This window comes from Hyla sarda, chromosome 1 (assembly GCF_029499605.1).
Source record: "Hyla sarda isolate aHylSar1 chromosome 1, aHylSar1.hap1, whole genome shotgun sequence".
Lineage (NCBI taxonomy): Eukaryota > Metazoa > Chordata > Amphibia > Anura > Hylidae > Hyla > Hyla sarda.
Genome location: NC_079189.1, coordinates 599,250,077 through 599,271,881, shown reverse-complemented (window position 1 = coordinate 599,271,881; position 21,805 = coordinate 599,250,077). Strand labels below are relative to the sequence as shown.

At 41.9% G+C, this 21,805-nt stretch overlaps 1 protein-coding gene across 1 annotated transcript; it reads left to right on the top strand.

The window, feature by feature from the left end:
* Window positions 1-15,073: 15,073 nt before the first annotated feature.
* Window positions 15,074-18,678, top strand: LOC130296311 (gastrula zinc finger protein XlCGF26.1-like). The gene is made up of 2 exons (XM_056547711.1): window positions 15,074-15,227; window positions 16,856-18,678. The coding sequence occupies exons 1-2, from the start codon at window positions 15,101-15,103 to the stop codon at window positions 18,220-18,222; spliced, it is 1,494 nt and encodes a 497-aa protein (XP_056403686.1). The 5' UTR covers window positions 15,074-15,100; the 3' UTR covers window positions 18,223-18,678.
* Window positions 18,679-21,805: the final 3,127 nt, after the last annotated feature.

Below are 21,805 nucleotides of genomic sequence, written 5' to 3'. Positions count from 1 at the left end.
TGGAGACCACGATACAATGCTCTCTAAACTGTAGCCCCCCCCCCAGATGTTGCAATACTACAACTCCCAGCATGCCCAGACAGCCGTTTGAGCATGCTGGGATTTGTAGTTTTGCAAGATTTAGAGGGCTGCAGTTTGGAGATGACTTTGCTGTGATCTATAAACTGTAGTCCTCCAGATCTTGCAAAACTACAACTCCTAGCATGCCCAAACAGCAATCAGCTGTCTCGGCATGCTGGAAGTTGTAGTTGCGTACCTCCAGCTGTTGCATAACTACATCTCCCAGCATGCCCTTTGGCGATCAGTACATGCTGGGAGTTGTAGTTTTGCAACCACTGGAGGCACACTGGTTGGAAAATACTGAGTTAGGTAACAGAAACTAACTGAAGGTTTTCCAACCAGTGTGCCTCCAGCTGTTGCAAAAGTACAACTCCCAGCATGCACGGTCTGTCAGTACATGCTGGCAGTTGTAGTTTTGAAACAGCTGGAGGTTTGCAACAGGGTACATTCACACAGGTACAGTACAGTAAGTTTCCTGCTTCAAGTTTGAGCTGCGGCAAATTTTCTGCCGCAGCGAAAACTCCTAGCGGTAAACTCACTGTAAACCTGCGCCAGTGTGAATGTACCCTAAAAACACTACACTACACTAACACAAAATAAAGGGTAAAACACTACATATATGGCTGTGGAGGCTAAATTAGTGTTTGTACTACAATCCCCATCATGGAACAGACTCTGTTCCATGATGGGGGTTGTAGTACAGGAGCTGAGGGAATGATCGCACCGGATCTCACTTCTGAGACCCATTGCGATTATAAGTTATTAAACAGGGGGGAGGGCGGCATGCTGTGCTCCCCTGCAATGTACGATGTATTTTACTTTAATTTTTAAATTCCCCGCCGGGAGCCCTGAATGTCCGGTACTGAGGGGCCATTCAGGGCTCCCGGCGGGGTTTTCAAATAGAAGCGCTGCGGTGGGGAAAGATATATAGATATATAGGTGCAGTGGGTGCAGGCTGTGGATGGGCCCTGGTCCTCGAGCCCCAATTAGATACAGCAACCAAGTAGACGCAGCAGCACTCCAGCGTAGTGAAAATAGTGACTTTTATTTATCACCAAGATGCAATAGCGACGTTTCAACCACCTCACGTGGCCGTCCTCAAGCAGTGTGAGTTACATAATACGTGCTTTAAATAAGGGAAGACAATGTGACCTCACTTCCTGTGGGCGTACAATAATTAGCATGTGTAAACAAACAAGTAGGTTCACAGTAATAGACCTCTATGCATCCCATGTACAGGGAACCCTGTTCTACTGCAAAATTAAGTGTAACATCAAATAAAGTGTAGAAAAACAAAACACTCGTGCTAAACACACAATATACAATTACTATGCAGTACAGTGTTATATATAAAACAATGTTCCGTGTCAATCAGTCCATACCTCCAGTCCCGGACGTGGGACCCGAACATAGAGATCTCAAACATACCCCTGACTCCTCCATAGGAACGAAAAAAAGCAATATCATAGGTGATCGGCGTTCTTGCCGACTGTAGTAGTTTCCGGTGACCGGATCCAAGCTTCCGGTTCGCAGGCCTGTGGTATTCCAATTTACACATGCGTGGTGTTCCGGCTGGAGACTTCAGGTCATCTTGGATGTTGGCAGGCCCTCTCTCGGGGTATTGGCGCCTGCGCACTTGTCGACCGAGCTCGCGCCTGCGCCTCGGCACCTTGAGCTCCCGGTCCGCCATCTTAGGTGCTGGAAAGTGGACAGTTTAAGGCTTGACATAGTCCCTGTGTTGCCAGTACTTCTCCCAGCGGGCTCACGGTGTCAGTGCAACTGGTGATTGGCTCCCCAATATTTGGGGTTGTTCACCAGTGCACCGTAACTTTTGCTAGACCACCTAAACGGTACGGGTATAGCGGAGAAAACACCGGCCCCTGAAATGGAGATTTAATGTACCTCATGAATGTCTAGCCCGTCCACAACATCCAGTTCTCCATGACAGGTAGACACCACTCTAGTTAAATTGGAGTCCACATCTTGGCCCAACACAAATTGTGAAAAGAAAAATTTTTTAGAAAAAGAGAGTAATCCTAATGAAGGTTTCAATTTTCAGGTGGATGATGGAGATCTGGTCGGGTTTCCACGTCAGACCTGGATCGGAACACAAAAAAAAGTATTACTAATGTGATATAGTGTATATATAAAAAAATATTCAATTAGGAAAACACTTATTACACAGATTAGGATGTGTCATTGTTATCTCAAGCAGTTAGGCGTTACAAATAGCATGTGTTACCTTAAAGTCAACATTCAGACCCTCTGGTTTGAGGGTATGGAGTTGGAAAATCCATTTAAGTTCCTTCTTTTTTAATAGACTTACACGGTCCCCGCCCCTTTTAAGGGGGGGGACGTGATCAACTAGCATAAATTTCAGGTCCTTTTCTCCATGGCCTGCCTCTAGAAAATGCTTTGGAACTGGTAGATCTTGTTTTTGTTTCCGTATAGTGTAACAGTGTTGATTTATACGTGTTTTGAAGTCAAAGGTTGTTTTCCCTACATATAGTTTTTTACAAGGGCACCATAGTATATAGATAACAAAGTCACTCGTACATGTCAAGTAATATGGAATTTTGTATTTTATGCCAGTAGTAGGGTGTTGAAAAAAACTGCCTTTCACCATGTAGGTGCAATTCACGCATCTTCTACACGGGTAAGAGCCAGTGTTTTCCACTGTCAAAAATCTCTGAGTCTGTTTCCTCAGGGATACGTCCGCCTTGATGATTTGGTCTTTCAGATTCCTAGGGCGTCTGTAAGCCATCAGTGGTGGTATTTGAAATTCAGGAATGTTTGGGTACTCCTTCTGGAGCAGCACCCAAAATTTCCTCAATATGGTGGATATTTTTCCAGAAATATTATTGTATGTTGACACAAACGCTACTCTTTTGTTCGTGGAAGCGTGTTTAGTGGGATTCAAAAGATCATGTCTAGAGGTTGCTTGAACCTTATCCAGGCAGCTGGAAATGAGTTTCCTCGGGTACCCTCTCTGTAAAAAATTGTCTGCTATTTTATTCATAGCTGGTTCAAGTTTGTCAGGAGTGCTGACGATCCTTTTCACCCTCAATAATTGACTGGTGGGAAGAGACCTCAGCATCGACTTAGGATGGCAGCTGTCATATTTCAAAATAGAGTTACAATCCGTATCCTTAGTGTAGAGGTCAGTGGATAAGCAATTATCGCTGACTTCTACCCAGGTGTCCAAAAATTGGACACCAGACATAGAAGAGGTAAGAGTAAATTGTATGTTCTCATGGATGGTGTTTAAATATGCATGGAAGTCCCCTAGCTGGCCTTGGGAGCCTGCCCATACGATAAAAATATCGTCAATGTACCTCCACCACCCCAGCACATGGCTGAAGTGGTGGGATACATAGATGCGTTGCTCCTCAAGACCAGCAACGAACAGACTTGAAAACGCACTAGAGAGTAACTTGATTGATAAACCCCTATTAAATTTTCTCACTGTTACACATCCTAGTACTCCGGTACTTTACTTACTACCGAAAATCCACAAGTCCCTAGTGGACCCGCCTGGACGCCCGATTGTATCGGGCACTAACTCAGTGACGAGCCACCTTTCCATTTTTCTTGACAAGGTACTCCGCCCTTATGTATATAATGCGAAATCTTACTTAAGGGATACAGCTGACTTCATTAATAAGATTGAGAAAATTTTCATTCCAGAAGGGACTATACTGGCATCTCTGGACATAACTAGTCTCTATACCTCTATACCACACAGAGAGGGAATACAATGTGTACAACAGACCATTATTGAGGATTTCACTACTGAACAAGTTTCTTTTTTGATAGACTTGCTAACCTTGGTGCTTACTAGGAATTACTTTGTATTCAATGATGAATACTTTACTCAACAGGTCGGCACCGCAATGGGCACCAATGTGGCGCCGACCTACGCAAATCTGTTCTTCGTTGCTGGTCTTGAGGAGCAACGCATCTATGTATCCCACCACTTCAGCCATGTACTGGGGTGGTGGAGGTACATTGACGATATTTTTATCGCATGGGCGGGCTCCCAAGGCCAGCTAGGGGACTTCCATGCATATTTAAACACCATCCATGAGAACATACAATTTACTCTTACCTCTTCTAAGTCTGGTGTCCAATTTTTGGACACCTGGGTAGAAGTAAGCGGTAATTGCTTATCCACTGACCTCTACACTAAGGATACGGATTGTAACTCTATTTTGAAATATGACAGCTGCCATCCTAAGTCGATGCTGAGGTCTCTTCCCACCAGTCAATTATTGAGGGTAAAAAAGGATTGTCAGCACTCCTGACAAACTTGAACCAGCTATGAATAAAATAGCAGACAATTTTTTACAGAGAGGGTACCCGAGGAAACTCATTTCCAGCTGCCGGGATAAGGTTCAAGCAACCTCTAGACATGATCTTTTGAATCCCACTAAACACGCTTCCACGAACAAAAGAGTAGCGTTTGTGTCAACATACAATAATACTTCTGGAAAAATATCCACCATATTGAGGAAATTTTGGGTGCTGCTCCAGAAGGAGTACCCAAACATTCCTGAATTTCAAATACCACCACTGATGGCTTACAGACGCCCTAGGAATCTGAAAGACCAAATCATCAAGGCGGACGTATCCCTGAGGAAACAGACTCAGAGATTTTTGACAGTGGAAAACACTGGCTCTTACCCGTGTAGAAGATGCGTGAATTGCACCTACATGGTGAAAGGCAGTTTTTTTCAACACCCTACTACTGGCATAAAATACAAAATTCCATATTACTTGACATGTACGAGTGACTTTGTCATCTATATACTATGGTGCCCTTGTAAAAAACTATATGTAGGGGAAACAACCTTTGACTTCAAAACACGTATAAATCAACACTGTTACACTATACGGAAACAAAAACAAGATCTACCAGTTCCGAAGCATTTTCTAGAGGCAGGCCATGGAGAAAAGGACCTGAAATTTATGCTAGTTGATCACGTCACCCCCCCCTTAAAAGGGGCGGGGACCGTGTAAGTCTATTAAAAAAGAAGGAACTTAAATGGATTTTCCAACTCCATACCCTCAAACCAGAGGGTCTGAATGTTGACTTTAAGGTAACACATGCTATTTGTAACGCCTAACTGCTTGAGATAACAATGACACATCCTGATCTGTGTAATAAGTGTTTTCCTAATTGAATATTTTTTTATATATACACTATATCACATTAGTAATACTTTTATTTGTGTTCAGATCCAGGTTCGACGTGGAAACCCGACCAGATCTCCATCATCCACCTGAAAGTTGAAACCTCCATTAGGATTACTCTCTTTTTGTAAAAAATTTTTCTTTTCACAATTTGTGTTGGGCCAAGATGTGGACTCCAATTTAACTAGAGTGGTGTCTACCTGTCATGGAGAACTGGATGTTGTGGACGGGCTAGACATTCATGAGGTACATTAAATCTCCATATCAGGGGCCGGTGTTTTCTCCGCTATACCCGTACCGTTTAGGTGGTCTAGCAAAAGTTACGGTACACTGGTGAACAACCCCAAATAGTGGGGAGCCAATCACCAGTTGCACTGACACCGTGGGCCCGCTGGGAGAAGTACTGGCAACACAGGGACTATGTCAAGCCTTAAACTGTCCACTTTCTAGCACCTAAGATGGCGGACCGGGAGCTCAAGGTGCCGAGGCGCAGGTGCGAGCTCGGTCGACAAGTGCGCAGGCGCCAATACCCCGAGAGAGGGCCTGCCAACATCCAAGATGACCTGAAGTCTCCAGCCGGAACACCACGCATGTGTAAATTGGAATACCACAGGCCTGCGAACCGGAAGCTTGGATCCGGTCACCGGAAACTACTACAGTCGGCAAGAACGCCGATCACCTATGATATTGCTTTTTTTCGTTCCTATGGAGGAGTCAGGGGTATGTTTGAGATCTCTATGTTCGGGTCCCACGTCCGGGACTGGAGGTATGGACTGATTGACACGGAACATTGTTTTATATATAACACTGTACTGCATAGTAATTGTATATTGTGTGTTTAGCACGAGTGTTTTGTTTTTCTACACTTTATTTGATGTTACACTTAATTTTGCAGTAGAACAGGGTTCCCTGTACATGGGATGTATAGAGGTCTATTACTGTGAACCTACTTGTTTGTTTACACATGCTAATTATTGTACGCCCACAGGAAGTGAGGTCACATTGTCTTCCCTTATTTAAAGCACGTATTATGTAACTCACACTGCTTGAGGACGGCCACGTGAGGTGGTTGAAACGTCGCTATTGCATCTTGGTGATAAATAAAAGTCACTATTTTCACTACGCTGGAGTGCTGCTGCGTCTACTTGGTTGCTGAATCGCAGGGGGGGTTATATGTCTGGACCCACAGCGCTTCTATATATCTTGCCCCCCGCAGCACATTTATATCTCTATCCTTTGGCCCCCACAGCGCTTCTATATATGTCCCCCCCCCACGTCGGGGAGGGGGGGGGGCATATATAGAAGCGCTGTGGGGGCCAAAGGATAGAGGATAATATGTCTGATCGTGGGGGGCCCGCTGCTGAGACCCCCCGCAATCTCCCTGCAGCACCTGCGTTCCCTGACGTCACACCCCCTCAATTCATGTCTATGGGAGGGGGCGTGACGGCCTCCCATAGACATGAATGGAGGGGGTGTAGCGTGACGTCACGTCCCCAGTCCTGGAAACCCGGAGGTTTCCGAAACTGGAGACGCAGCCCAGCATAGAATGCAGGTGCTGCAGGGAGATCAAGGCGGCCCCCCGCGATCAGACATCTTATCCCCTATTCCTTTGGATAGGGGATAATATGTTTTTGCATGGAATTCCCCCTTTAACCTCTTCAGGACGTAGGGCGTATGCATATGCCCTGCATCCCGAGTCCTTAAGGACGTAGGGCATATGCATACGCCCGTGGGAATTCGGGTCCCCGCCGCTAGCCGGTTGGGGACCGGAACGGGATGCCTGCTGGAATCATTCAGCAGGCATCCCGGCACATCGCCGAGGCATCCCGGGACACATCGCCGAGGGGGGATGTCGGCGATCACAGAAAATCGCATGTCAATTCAGACATGCAATTTTCTGCTATTGCGGGCTGATCAGGTCTTTGGTGACCCGATCACCCGGAAAATAGGGATGATCGGAGATGTCAGTGACAGCCCCAATCATCCTGAGGGATAGGAGCGAGGTCACAGTGCTGCGATCTTCTCCTATCCCCTGCCATTGGCCAGAACTGATTCTCACCAATGGCAGCGCAGGACAGTGGGTTGCCATGGCAACCCCCCATTCTGCCCACCCCTGGATGTCAGGCAGAACGGGGGGAGAAGATGGAGGCCGATACCTGAGGACAAGATGCCGTGGGGATCGTCGCTGGAGACAGCCGATCACGGCGCAGGTAGGGAAACAAAGGTGGGGGGGGGAAGGAAGGGGCAGTAAGCGATTTTTACTGCTGCCCTTTCCTAGTGGATGCCAAACTGCAACCCCCAGCATGCCAAGACTGCCCAGGCATGCTGGGAGTTGTAATTTTGCAACATCTGGAGGGTCACAGTTTGGAGACCACTGTTACAGTGGTGCCCAAACAGTAGCCCTCCAGATGTTGCCAAACTACAACTCTCAGCATGCCAAGACTGCCCAGGCATGCTGGGAGTTGTAGTTCTGTAACATCTGTCCCTTCAGATTTTGCAATTTTCATGACATTTTTGAAAATTGCTGCTCTACTTTGAAGCCCTCTAATTTTTTCAGAAAGTAAAAATATGTCCATTTTATGATGCCAACATAAAGTGGACATATTGTATTTGTGAAGAAAAATAAAATGTATTTGGAATATCCATTTTCCTTACAAGTAGAGAGCTTCAAAGTTAGAAAAATGCTAAATTTTCAAAATGTTCATGATATTTTGGGATTTTTCACCAAAGAAGGATGCAAGTAACAACGAAAATTTACCACAAAAATAAAGTAGAATATGTCATGAAAAACAATATCAGAATCAGAATATTCGGTAAAAGCGTTTTAGAGTTATTAATGCGTAAAGTGACGGTAGTCAGAATTGTGAAAAAGGGCTGCGTCCTTAAGGTGAAAAAGGGCTGCGTCCTTAAGGGGTTAAGTGAGGTTGATTACTGACCCAATCAAAGGCCTTTTTCTCTTCTGTATTGAGATCTTTCTCTGGATGAACTAAGCATCTCGTATCGCTAAGCACCGCAGTAGTGAAGAGATCTAATGGAGTGCCTGGGCATACTGGGGGTTAAAAGTTGACGGCTTTCCCCCTGAGAATTTAGTTGTATATATCTCTTTACTTTCTACGAATGAAGAGTCTGCAGCTAACGCAGCCAATATCCTCACATCATCGGATTCCCTTTCATCAAGACCTGAAGCTACACTAAAACCTAATAGGCCTATGCATATTGGTGACTTTCTTTTTGTTAACGAAAGATCGAATCTTCCTTATTGTTAAATATTTTATGCAGATTTATTTTCCTGACTGCTTTGAAGAGGTCGACTTCAAACTGGGGGAAGTCGAACCCCTCATGCCGTCCATAATTAAGACCCTTGGACAAGACGGCAATGACTTCCGATATTGATAGTGAAGGAGGAGGAAATCGGAAGCTGAGATCGCGCTGTTCCAGAGAAGATTCAAGGATACTGGTAGAAGTCTTAATTTCTTTTATTCTATTCACACAACGCGTTTCTGGATATTAATAATCCTTTCTTCAGGCGTGATACAAAACACAGAATGCAGGAGATATATATAAGGGAAGTGATGTATCGCACCTGGATAACAACACGCCCACAATTCTCACACAAGTAAACATAATGGATATTATTAATGCTACATATAATCACTAAATAATAAATCCACTATATTCCACAATAGATAATAAACCTGTCCAATAACAGAAAGGATTATTTTACAAAAAATGCAATAATGTACAAATGCATAAAAACACATTGATACATAAAAAACACACAATAAAACCTACATTAAAAGGCCGTTTTTTCTATACACTCATTTAACCCCTCGGGCCACATAGTATTAAATCTAAAAATCCAATACGATTCTCGGTTAATTAACTGTTGATACCGATTAGGATTATTAGCAGGAATTTGTTCGATTACAAAAACTGACAGACAGTCGATATTATCAGGGTGACTTAAGGTTATGTGTCTCGAGACACTGTGCTGCATAAATTTTTTTGCAATATTAGAGCGATGTTTGTTCATTCGAGCTCGCAAACTTTGCACTGTGCGCCCAATATATTGGATCCCACATCTACATATTAGTAAATAAACTACAAAAGAAGATGCACAATTTGCACTATCCCTGCACTTTATTACCTCCTGAGTGGAAAAAGATGTTAGTAGGGATGTATTCTTACAGGGGATCCATTTGCAGCACAGACATCTCGAGGTCCCACACTTAAAGGTACCTGATTTTGCATTTTTTGTAATATCTCTAGAGATTACATCATTATTCAATATTTTTAGCCTACTTGGGGCTAACTGATTTCTAAGGGTTTTTGCCCTTCGAAATGTTAAATTAGGTCTCTTTGGTAAAACTTGTTTTAAAATCGGATCTGCATGCAGGATTCCCCAATATTTAGTCAGTATCCCCCGGATCCGATCAGGATTATTGTTATAAGTGGTAATAAAATTAAATTTCCTTTTATTATTAGTATTCTGGATCACAGCATTCCTTCCTTTTGTCTTTTTATTTATTTTATGTACCAACTCCTTGCGTTCTAAGGTGCTTGCTTTCTGAAAAGCAGTGGACACTATTTTTTTGGGATAACCCTTTTCTAAAAATCTTTCCTGCAGTATTTTAGATTGCACAAGAAAATCTGCATCAGAACTGCAGTTTTTCCGCACACGCTGATATTGTCCATATGGGACATTTAAAATCCATTTCGGATAATGACAACTATTAAAGTTCAAAAAGCTATTCACATCTACCTTTTTGAAATGTGTGCGTGTCTGTATTTCATCTGTGTTATTTTTAAAAACTTCCAAATCTAAAAACACGCAACTGGTAGATGAAATAGTTGGAGTAAATAATAATCCCCAATCATTGTGATTAATTTCATTAATAAAAAGTGTTGCTTCATCTTCAGTGCCATTCCAAAGTATAAATAAATCATCTATAAAACGCTTATAAAATATGATGTGCGGATTTAAAATGCGAAGGGACTCGAAATGCCCCATATATAAATTTGCATAACTTGGGGAAAATCGAGTCCCCATCGCACAACCGAGGGTCTGTCTAAAAATGTGTCCATTAAAAGAAAAAATATTGTGCTCAAGAATAAAATCAATGGAATAAAGAAGAAATTCCAACTGGGCACTAGATATAGCAGCATCTTGTTCCAAATAGTATCTGATTGCACCAAGCCCTTTTTCTTTTAAAATGTTGGAATACAAAGCACTAACATCCAAGGTTATAAATAAATAATTATTATTATCAATATTTCAAAAAAATTCCAATTCTTGAATGAGCTGGGTGGAGTCTCTTAAAAAGCTAGGCAGTTCCAACACATATTGCTGTAAAAAAAGGTCCACAAAATGGGATAGGTGGGAACTAATAGCACCAACCCCAGAGATAATTGGTCTCCCGGGGGGATTACTTTGATCCTTGTGGACCTTTGGCAAATAATAAAAGGTGGGGAGTTGGTAATTTTTGATCTTTAAAAATTCATATTCATTTTTATTTAGCACCTGAATGTCAAAGGCATTCTTGATAAAGAATAAATAATCCTCAAAATATTTTACAGAGGGATCATCTGACAGGACTTCATAATAATTCATATCCGAAAGGATCCGCATTGCCTCCTTAATGTAATCCGATCTATTTAAAATGACTGTACCCCCCCCCCCTTTATCAGCGGGTCTCACTATAATATTCTCATTATTTCTTAATGATTTGAGCGCTTTTCGTTCTTCCAAGGATAAATTATCCTTATGAGTCAAACGGGGAGTTTCATTAATGTTCCTAAAATCATTCCCCACCAATGAGTAAAATGTCTCCACAAAATTGCCTCTGTGTCCCAGAGGAAAAAAAGTGGATTTTTTGTGCACATCCATATGTTTACCACGTGCATCTAAAATATCAATATTGTCATGGTCATCAACATTAGTCGGAATATTTGCTTCAAGTTTACCTGTTTTGTTTTCCTTAAAAACAAAAAAACGTGTGAGGGCCAATTTGCGAATATATTCATTCAAATCCAAAAACAACTGAAAAGGGTCCGGAGCAGTAGAGGGACAAAATGAGAGTCCCTTGGCTAAAAGGGAAATCTCATTATCACCCAATACATGTGATGATATGTTAAATATTTTTATTGGCTTTGGTTTTGGTGTACAAGTGGACTGGCAAGTTTTATTTCCTTTTTTGCGGCCCCCCTGCATCCCCGTGGTCTATTTTTCTTTTTGTACTTTTTAATGTTGGTGAATTTATTTCCAGATGTGGAATCAAAGAGAGAGATGACGTGGCTATTGATTTGGTGACTGTAGACAGTCGATGTTTCAGTGGGAAATAATGCGGTAGTGTGTCCCGCTTCGGACTGATAATAGGTATTATCGTGGTGGTATGGGTGAGGACAGGGCGGGTGGCCCGAGGGGTTAAATGAGTGTATAGAAAAAACGGCCTTTTAATGTAGGTTTTATTGTGTGTTTTTTATGTATCAATGTGTTTTTATGCATTTGTACATTATTGCATTTTTTTGTAAAATAATCCTTTCTGTTATTGGACAGGTTTATTATCTATTGTGGAATATAGTGGATTTATTATTTAGTGATTATATGTAGCATTAATAATATCCATTATGTTTACTTGTGTGAGAATTGTGGGCGTGTTGTTATCCAGGTGCGATACATCACTTCCCTTATATATATCTCCTGCATTCTGTGTTTTGTATCACGCCTGAAGAAAGGATTATTAATATCCAGAAACGCGTTGTGTGAATAGAATAAAAGAAATTAAGACTTCTACCAGTATCCTTGAATCTTCTCTGCAACAGCGCGATCTCAGCTTCCGATTTCCTCCTCCTTCACTGTCTCTTACACGCCGGTGGATCCAGCGTGGGAAGCCGCAGCAGTTGTTACATTAAGCCCACATCAGCGTTGTGCCTGGAATATGCACAACCTGACCAGGTGAGTGCGTTCCTCATTATCCCACATTATCCCATTTGGTCTGGAAGATCGCACACAGAAGCGATCTGTTGTTTTTTGTTCCGATATTGATGACATTGTCTGTACTAGTTACTCCTGCCACGACACTGTCTTTCCCTTCTGTTGGTATCTGTTCATTCCTCCTCTTATGCTTCCCCCTCCTAATCTTTCTCCTAAAGGGGCTTCATCTTTTTTATCTTTCGACTTTTGATCCCTAGTTGTTTCCTTGTTGGCTTCATCCGATGCACTCGTATCAGAGTCTGTGGTCCAATAGTCAGGACTTCTGTATTTTCTTTAGAAATTTTCTCCTTCTCCCTTTTTGATTAACTCCTGCGGGTTTTTGATTTCTCTAAGTGAACACTGCGTCTGTGTCGTAATCTCTTTTATCACAAAGGAATTTGTCCCTTTTCCGATCTGACTTCTTTCTGATCTCTCTCCACTGACACAACCTGAAGCCTGTCTAGCCATGCCGGATATACATGTGTACGAGGGTCCTGAGGTTGTTATTGATCCATCATCTTAATTTCCAGCTTCTAGGACAGTGGTTCTCAACCTTTTTTGCAACTGTACCCCCAATGGGTGAAAGTATGTCCGCAGGTACCCCTTTCGCGTAAGTTTGTGCAGAACTTACATGCGAGGCGTACCCGTGGACAAAATAAGTAATAAAAGTACTTAATTTCATAATGGCGTGTACTTACCTTTCTAATGCGATACTTAATCTCCTTGTGCCATTATTTCACCCTCCCTCTGATCCCCTTTTGCCATAATCTGATAAAAGGATTAAGATTGAGAGGGGGGGGGGTAAGGATTACCCCCCCCCCTCCTCCATATGAATCCCCCTGTGCCATTATCCCCCCCCCCTTCCTCTGATCCCCTTTTGCCATTATTCCCCCCTCCCTCTGATCCCCTTTTGCCATTATTCACCCCCCCATATTAATTCCCTTGTGCCATTATTCTCCTCTCCGATCCCCCTAGGCCAATATATGAGATACATACAATAACACCCTCCCATATTGCGGTGTTACACTTAGTTTAACATTCTTCCCAGGCCTTTGTCTATGCCGTTCGGCGGGAGTCAGAGGGCCGCACTGACGAGTGACATCCTTCTGCGCTGTCCTTCCGGCTCCGCACATTGTCAGGGATGTCATACATCAGGCCCAGCAGCCACTGCAGCTCACGGTACACTATAGTGAGCTGCCGCGGTGACTGTGGTGTCCAATCCCCGCCCTGCGATGACAAATACTGGCAAATGCATGGCCGGTATTTGTCAGCGAAATGCTGTATCCCCGCATAACTCCTGGCGTACCCCTAGGGGTACGCTTACCTCTGGTTGAGAACCCTTGTTCTTGGAGACCTGCAGCTATAAGGCTGAGATAACACCTCCTGTTATGTCATTTTTGGGCATTATGATAATAAAATGTAATTTAAAATGGGCTAGCTGACTGTCTAAATGAATACTTCTGTTCAGTTTTTACAAAGGAATATTAAGGAAAAGGACCTCCGTTAGGGAGGAAGACTAATGAATCTCTTGGTGCATGTGCGTACAGAGAAAGGCATTCTAAGTCAGCTATCTAAAGTAGTGTTTCCCAACCAGGGTGCCTCCAGGTTTTGCAAAACTACAACTTCCAGCATGTCTGGGTAGCCAGGCACCCTGGTTGGGAAACACTGGTCTAAAGTTAAGACAGAAAAGTCACACAGACCTAATCAGATACACCGACATTATTAAAAGAGCCTAGCCGTAGACTGCTCACTACTTCTCTATAATGTTCTCCATGCTACTGCTGATTTTTAGTGTGTACTATAAAGAGACAGAAGAACAGGATCCTCTTGTCTGTGTATCCAGTGTATGGAAGACATCATAGAGGCTAGGGTGCACCCACCAGCTTAGAGACAACTAAAAATTTAAGATTGAGCAGAAACCTGGTGAAACATGCAATATATAAGGTACAGTATATAATGGCTTGAAAAAATGCTACTCCTTATGTACACTCCCACATAAAGTAGATTATCCTGATACATTACCCAAAAGACAGCCGTGCTTTTATAATTTTTTTTCACCCTAAAAATATTCCAGGTGACTTTACTGTCTGATGACTTTTACAATATTTCTTTTACAGCTTTTGAATCAAGGGAATGATCTGATCTATATTAATGCTCCAGACAGAATGGTAAAAGAAGAAGAGACAGATGTAATCAGTGATGAGCAGTATAAGGAGGACATTCCTGGAGGGAAAGATCTGCTCCATATTAATGCTACAGACATAAAGGAAGAAGAGACAGATGTGAGCAGTGATGAGCAGTATAAGGAGGACATTCCCACAGGGAAAGATCTGAACTCTATTTTTGCTACAGACATAACGAAAGAAGAAAAGGCAGATGTGAGCAATGATGAGCAATATAAGGAGGACATTCCTACAGGGAAAGATCTTAACTCTATTAATGCTCCAGACAAAAGGGTAAAAGAAGAAGATGAGACAGATGTGAGTGGTGATGAGCAGTATATGGAGGACATTCCTACAGGGAAAGATCTGAACTATATTAACACTACAGACATAAAGAAAGAAGAAGAGACAGATGTGAGCAGTGATGAGCAGTATATGAAGGACATTCCTTCAGGGAAAGATCTTATCTATGCTACAGACATAAAGGAAGAAGAAGAGACAGATGTGAGTGGTGATGAGCAGTATAAAAAGGACATTCCTACAGGGAAAGATCTTAACTCTATTAATACTCCAGACAAAAGGGTAAAAGAAGAAGAGACAGATGTGAGGGGCAATCAGCAGTATAAAGAGGACATTCCTACAAGGAACGATCTGATCTATATACATAAGGGTAAAAGAAGAAGAGACAGATGTGCGCGGTCATGAGCAGTATATGAAGGACATTCCTACAGGGAAAGATCTGAACTATATTAATACTACAGACATAAAGGAAGAAGAGGAGACAGATGTGAGCAGTGATGAACAGTATAAAGAGGACATTCCTACAGGTTATTGTCCAGGTGAGTAGTAACCATTAAATGCAGAGTGGAGTCACAGATGTTATTTAGTCAGTTTCAAAGGGAATTTCTAAAAAATTCAAAAAATTGGTGTACATCTGCTGTTACTTTTTATTCTGTACATTTCCTATTCAGCCTAAAAATAAATAAAATATGGGTAAAAATGTGACATTGCTGATGAGGAAAAAGTATTTTCACAATTTTTGGACAGATGAGCTATTAACTCCAATTATATATAGAAGAAAGAATGAGATAGAAGATTTGCTGAAATATAAGCAACAGCTGCAGACTTATAGATGGTTCAGCTCCTGTGCACATCCTAGACTAAATAACAACTACTAACAGTAGCTAATCCTAACAGTAGTAAAATGAAAACATTTTTTGGATGCTTTAGTTTTTACATTGTACTTTAGAGTAAAGTTGACGTCCTCTTTATTCTATGGGTCGATAAGATTAAAGTCATAGATGAAATTGTACTGACACATAGAATAAAAAAAAGTACAGTGACCCCTCGACCTACGATGGCCCTGACATACGATAATTTCAACATGCGATGGCCTCTCAGAGGTCATATTGAAGGCAGCATCAACATACGATGCTTTTTTATGTCGGGGCCATCGTATAAATGGCTATCCGGCAGCGCAGACTGCTTCAGCTGCCACCGGATAGCCGTTTACGGTGCCCCATGAGCTCCGGTGATGTCTCTTACCTGTCCTCGGGGCTCCGGCGCGTCCTCTTTGGGATCCCCTGCATCGTCGGCGCTCTCCATCGACATAATCACGTCGCTGCGCACGCCGTCCCGTCTTCCAATAGGAGCGGCGTGCGTAGCAACGTGATGGCGGCGATGGAGAGCACGGATGCCGGGGAAGCAGATGCCTTGCCGGAGCGTCGGGGACATCTAGGGGACGCGGCGACAGCGATGGACGGCGACATCCAGGGCAGCGGTGACGGTACAACTTCCTCTAACAGTGAGTACAACTTCCTCTAACAGTGGTCTACAACCTGCGGACCTCCAGATGTTGCAAAACTACAACACCCAGCATGCCCGGACAGCCAACGGCTGTCCGGGCATGCTGGGTGTTGTAGTTTTGCAACATCTGGAGGTCCGCAGGTTGTAGACCACTGTCCTAGACTTTACATTGCACTGATCCCTCAACATGCAATGGTTTCAACAATTGATGGTCCATTTGGAACGGATTACCATCGTATGTTGAGGGACCACTGTATTGTAAAAACTAAAGCATCCAAAATTACATATTTTTCAATTTTCCAGTATACTTTATGGTAACATGAAGGGTGTCAGTACAAAGTACAATTGGTCTTGCAAAATACAAGCCCTCGTATTGGTCTGTGAATGGGTATGAGTGGTGGTTTTAAGAAGGCGAGAAGAAAAAGAAAAAATGATCACTGCGATCTCAGTCTTACTGCAGGAGATGGGGGAGAGAAGATTATTAGATCAGATAGTGAGAATGTTCTATGATGTCAAATAATGAAATAATTCAGCACTAATTGTACATGTGACTGACTGACTGTACATGTGACTGACTGTACATGTGACTGACTGTACATGTGGGCAAAATGTTTAAGGTTCTATTACTGATAAATAACATAAACTGTTTTATCCTTGGCAGATGACAGTACCAGGAGATCAGAGGAGAATCTTATATCTTCATATTATAAAGCAGATGATCATACCACACAAGATACACAGAGAATTCACACAGAGGAGAAGCAATTTTCATGCCAAGAATGTGGGAAATGTTTTATTTTCAAATCACAGCTTGATAGACATGTGAGAACTCACACAGGGGGGAAGCCATTTTCATGTCAAGAATGTGGGAAACGTTTTACTATGAAATCACATCTTGTTCAACATCAGAGAATTCACACTGGGGAGAAGGCATTTCCATGTCAAGAATGTGGAAAATGTTTTACTATGAAATCATATCTTGTTGACCATCAGAGGATTCACACAGGGGAGAAACCATTTTCATGCCAAGAATGTGGGAAGTGTTATAGGCAGAAAGTAAATCTTATTCGCCATCAAGAAATTCACACTGGGGAGAAGCCATTTTCATGTTCTCAATGTGGGAAATGTTTTACTTTGAAATTAAGGCTTGTTGCACATCTGAGAGTTCACACAGGAGAGAAGCCTTTTTCATGCCAAGAATGTGGGAAATGTTTTACAGTTGAATCAAACCTCGTTGAACATCAGAGAGCTCACACAGGAGAAAAGCCATTTTCATGTCTAGAATGTGGGAAATGTTTTTCTATAAGAAAAAATCTTCTTGACCATGAGAGGATTCACACAGGAGAAAAGCCATTTCCATGCTTAGAATGTGGCAAATGTTTGAATCCAAAATCAGCTCTTGTTAAACATCAAAAAACTCACACAGGAGAGAAGCCATTTTCATGCTCAGAATGCGAAAAATGTTTCAGGGAGAGAACAGATTTGATTCGCCATCAAAGAATTCACACAGGCGAGAAGCCATTTTCATGCTTAGAATGTGGAAAATGTTTTTCGGAGAAAGGAAAGCTTGTTGAACATCATAGAACGCACACAGGGGAGAAACCATTTCCATGCTCAGAATGTGGGAAATGTTTTTATCTGAAATCAAAGCTTGTTGAACATCAAAAAACTCACACAGGAGAAAAGCCATTTTTATGCTCAGAATGTGGAAAATGTTTTAGGGAAAGAACAGCTTTTATTCGCCATCAAAAAATTCACACAGGCGAGAAGCCATTTTCATGCTCAGAATGTGGAAAATGTTTTTTGGAGAAAAGAAAGCTTGTTGAACATCATAGAATTCACACAGGAGAGAAGCCATTTTCATGCCAAGAATGTGGGAAATGTTTTGCTGTGAAATCACGTCTCGTTCTACATCATAGAACTCACACTGGGGAGAAGCCATATTCATGCTCAGAATGTGGCAAATGCTTTACTCAGAAATCACATCTTGTTGAACATCAGAGAATTCACACACGGAAGAAGTCATAATAACCAGAATGTGGGAAACGTTTTTATCCACAAATCACATCTTCATAAATACCAAATAATTCAGGCAGTGAAGCAGCCTTTTTTAATTTAACTTTTTTATTGGCAAATAATACAGTAAAATAATTAACACAATTGTTACAGTAAAGCCATTTAGAGGAATAAATTATGATTGAAAATGCCTGTTATATAAGAAGCAAAATGGGGGGAATTTTATTATTTTCTTTACACTTGTTTTTGTGTTTATAAGTTGCATTTATTGCGTAGTGAACATGGTTGCAGGTTTTTTTTTTGTGACTTTTCATCTACCACACTTTCTTAGTGTGGGTCTACTTTTCTGGCAGATGCAGTGGATAGTAATTTTTGGGCAAAATATTTGCCCAAGTGGCCGTATTTTGTGCAGACACACACAAATCCAATAGTATGCTATTTGTTTGTTGTGTATTTCTCGCATACTTAATGGGGTACTCCACTGCCCCAGTGTTCAGAATATTTTGTTCCAAATGCTGGGTGCGGGCTGTGGGGTCGTGACATCACGCCACGCCCCTCGAGATGTCACACCACACCCTTCGAGATGTCACACCACACCCCTTCAGTGCAAATCTATGGGAAGGGGCGTGTGAAAAAAATCACAAATAATTAGTAAATTGACTAGAAACACTGTGTTACATTGTGATTTACATGTGAATAAAACACAGAGGATTATTCAAAGGAAATCCTGAGTGCCGAGGTTTCTTTTTCTTTTCTTTTTTTTTTCTTTTGTAAAATTTTTACATACAAAATATCTTTCACAACATTTCAATTCACAATTATTATTTAGGCACAATCCTAACATACAAAGTATCTAAACAATTGCAAAATTTCCAAAAGTTGCGTCAGTGAAAAGAGATGGCTCTCAAACCATGGAGATGCACAAAAATAACTTTTTTTTTTTTTAACGAAAAATACATTTTATAGTGTCACTGTAATGAACCATTCTAAAAAGTATATGTATTAGGTTTCGCCATAATTGTACTGACCTGCAGAAGAAAATTGCCATGGCATTTGTAAGCACTCCTTGTTCTGTGCTAATTTTGACATGCAGAAAGTCTAATAAAGCAGAGCCTCCAGTGGTGACCCCAGGGTGCCGGAACTCATTTGGTATTGGCAACCCCACTTGACAGATGGCACGAAGCACGCACGTTATCTCTCACTCTTCCAAGCACTCACCTCTACTGTTCCGGCCTTCTGGCTTTTGATCTGCAGAGTAATTTCTATAGATCCGGAAGGATGTCCGGGCAGTTTTACGCAGCGCACATTCACTTATTTATTTATATGGTTTTTGTCACTGTGCTCACGTTTGTGTTCTTTATGTGTCACAAGAATTTGGTAGGGTGCGGTTGCCCTTCTGGGTGTTCCTCCTGCCGATCTAGAGGACGTGTGTCACCTCCCTGCCATACCCCGTGGTATTCCTGCTTTGGCATGAGTACCAAACCGGTTTTATTGGTTCCTTCGTGGCAACCTGGTTAACGCCTAGTTGCCCCCCGGGAACACTTTTAGGTCCCTGAGTAGCTTTGTCGAAAAGGGACATTGTTCCTGGAGCCTCGCAGGTGCCTTAAGGCTTGGAGGTTAAGGGTTTTGTTGGGTGGGGGGGGCCTCTCTCCTTTCGGTGAAGGGCTTGTGATGGACTGCATCCTCATGCACGGTTTTTGTGTGAACACGTTTGCACTTTTTACTTGCACTTGGGTGATTTGAGAGCACCAACCTCAGCTTTACAGAGTACTACCCGGCACAGGAGTAAATCTGGAAAAACTCCAACCTTTATGGCTCATTCACATAAGCGGGTTTCCTTTCAAACTTGTATTTCCTGCTGCAAATTTTAAAGGGGGCGGGGTCTCTGTGGCCTGTCAGCAGAAGATTTTTTTTAGCAGCGGGTTTACGCTGTTGAAAATCCGCCACAGACCCTATTGACTTCAAAAATGGCCAACAAATTTTTGCTGGCAGCCAGTGGAGAGCCGCCGTCTTTCGAACTCACAGCAGGTTTGAAAGGAAATCCGCTCATGTGAACAAGACCTTTAGAGTACGTTCACACGTGCATATTTTCTGCTGCAGGTCTGCCGTAACAGATTTTGCTACCCATTTAGGTCAACGGCAGCAAAAATACGCATGTGTAAACGTATCCTTAGAGCAGGGTCACATAAGGCTCAGTACGTAGTGATTTTTTAATCAGTACATGAAGCACAATCACTTTCGGATGGAAGCTATAAAGTCGTTAACCAATCTTATTTTGCCGGAAGATTTCCTGACTACCTTGGATCTCAAGGAAGCCTTCCTCCATATTCCCAACCATCCTGGATCCGGAAGATTTTTGAGGATCGCATTCTAGGTCAAGGGAGTCTTAAAACATTTTCAGTTTGTAGCCCTCCGGTTTGGCATTTCTTCAGCCCCACACACTTTTACAAAAGTGGTGGTCTCAGTGGAGGCAGTTCTTACCCCTTAAGGACAAGGCCGATTTTATTTTTTCATTTTCGTTTTTAACTACTTGCCTTCTAAAAATCATAACTCTATTATATTACCTTCCACAGACCCATATGAGGGCTTGTTTTTGCGTCACCAATTTTACTTTATAATGACATCACTTATTTCACCATAAAATGTACGGCGCAACCAAAAAAATATTGTTTATGTGGGAAAACCGCAATGTAGCAAATTTTTCTATTTTTTTTAAGTTTTCATGCTGTACACTTTACAGTAAAAATGACATCTTTATTCTGTGGGTCAATACAATTAAAATGATACCCATGTTATATGCCTTTTTAGAATTGTACCGCTTTAAAAAAATCTCAAACTACTTTAACAAAATTAGTATGTTTGAAACTGCTCTATTTTGACCACCTATAGCTTTTCCTATTTTACTGTATACAGGGAGGTATGAGGGCTCATTTATTGCGCTGTGATCTGTAGTTTGTATCGGTACCACATTTGTTTATATTTAAGTTTTTTTATAAAAAAAAATTTGGGAATAAAATATTTTTACATTTACGCCTTTCACCATATGAGATTGAGAAAGCAATATTTTTTGATAGTTCAGATTTTTACACATGCGGCAATACCAAACATGTTTATTAATTAATTTTTTATTCTTTTTTGGGGGTAAAATGGGAAAACTAATTATTTACATTTTTATTGAGGGAGGGGATTTTTTCACATTTTTTTTTTTTTTTTACACTATAATAGTCTCCATAGGGGACTATTTGTAGCAATCATTTGATTGCTAATACTGTTCAGTGCTATGCATAGGGCATAGCACTGATCAGTGTTATCGGTCATCTTCTGCTCTAGTCTGCTTGATCTCAGACCAGAGCAGAAGACCCCAGGAGACGGATGGAGATTCCCTCACCTTCCTCCGTCCGTCTCCTGGGGTCTTCTGCTCTGGTCTGAGATCGAGCAGACCAGAGCAGAAGATGACCGATAACACTGATCAGTGCTATGCCCTATGCATGACACTGAACAGTATTAGCAATCAAATGATTTCTACAAATAATCACCTATGGAGACTATTAAAGCTTTAAAAAAGAATGTGAAATATCCCCTCCCCCCAATAAAA

What these genes read in the sequence shown, in the direction of transcription:
- LOC130296311 (XM_056547711.1), top strand. Translation starts at nt 15,101, where the DNA reads ATGAAGGACATTCCTACAGGGAAAGATCTGAACTATATTAATACTACA. An exon ending in TCCTACAGGTTATTGTCCAG is followed by an intron (nt 15,228 to 16,855) that starts GTGAGTAGTAAC and finishes TATCCTTGGCAG; the next exon opens with ATGACAGTACCAGGAGATCA.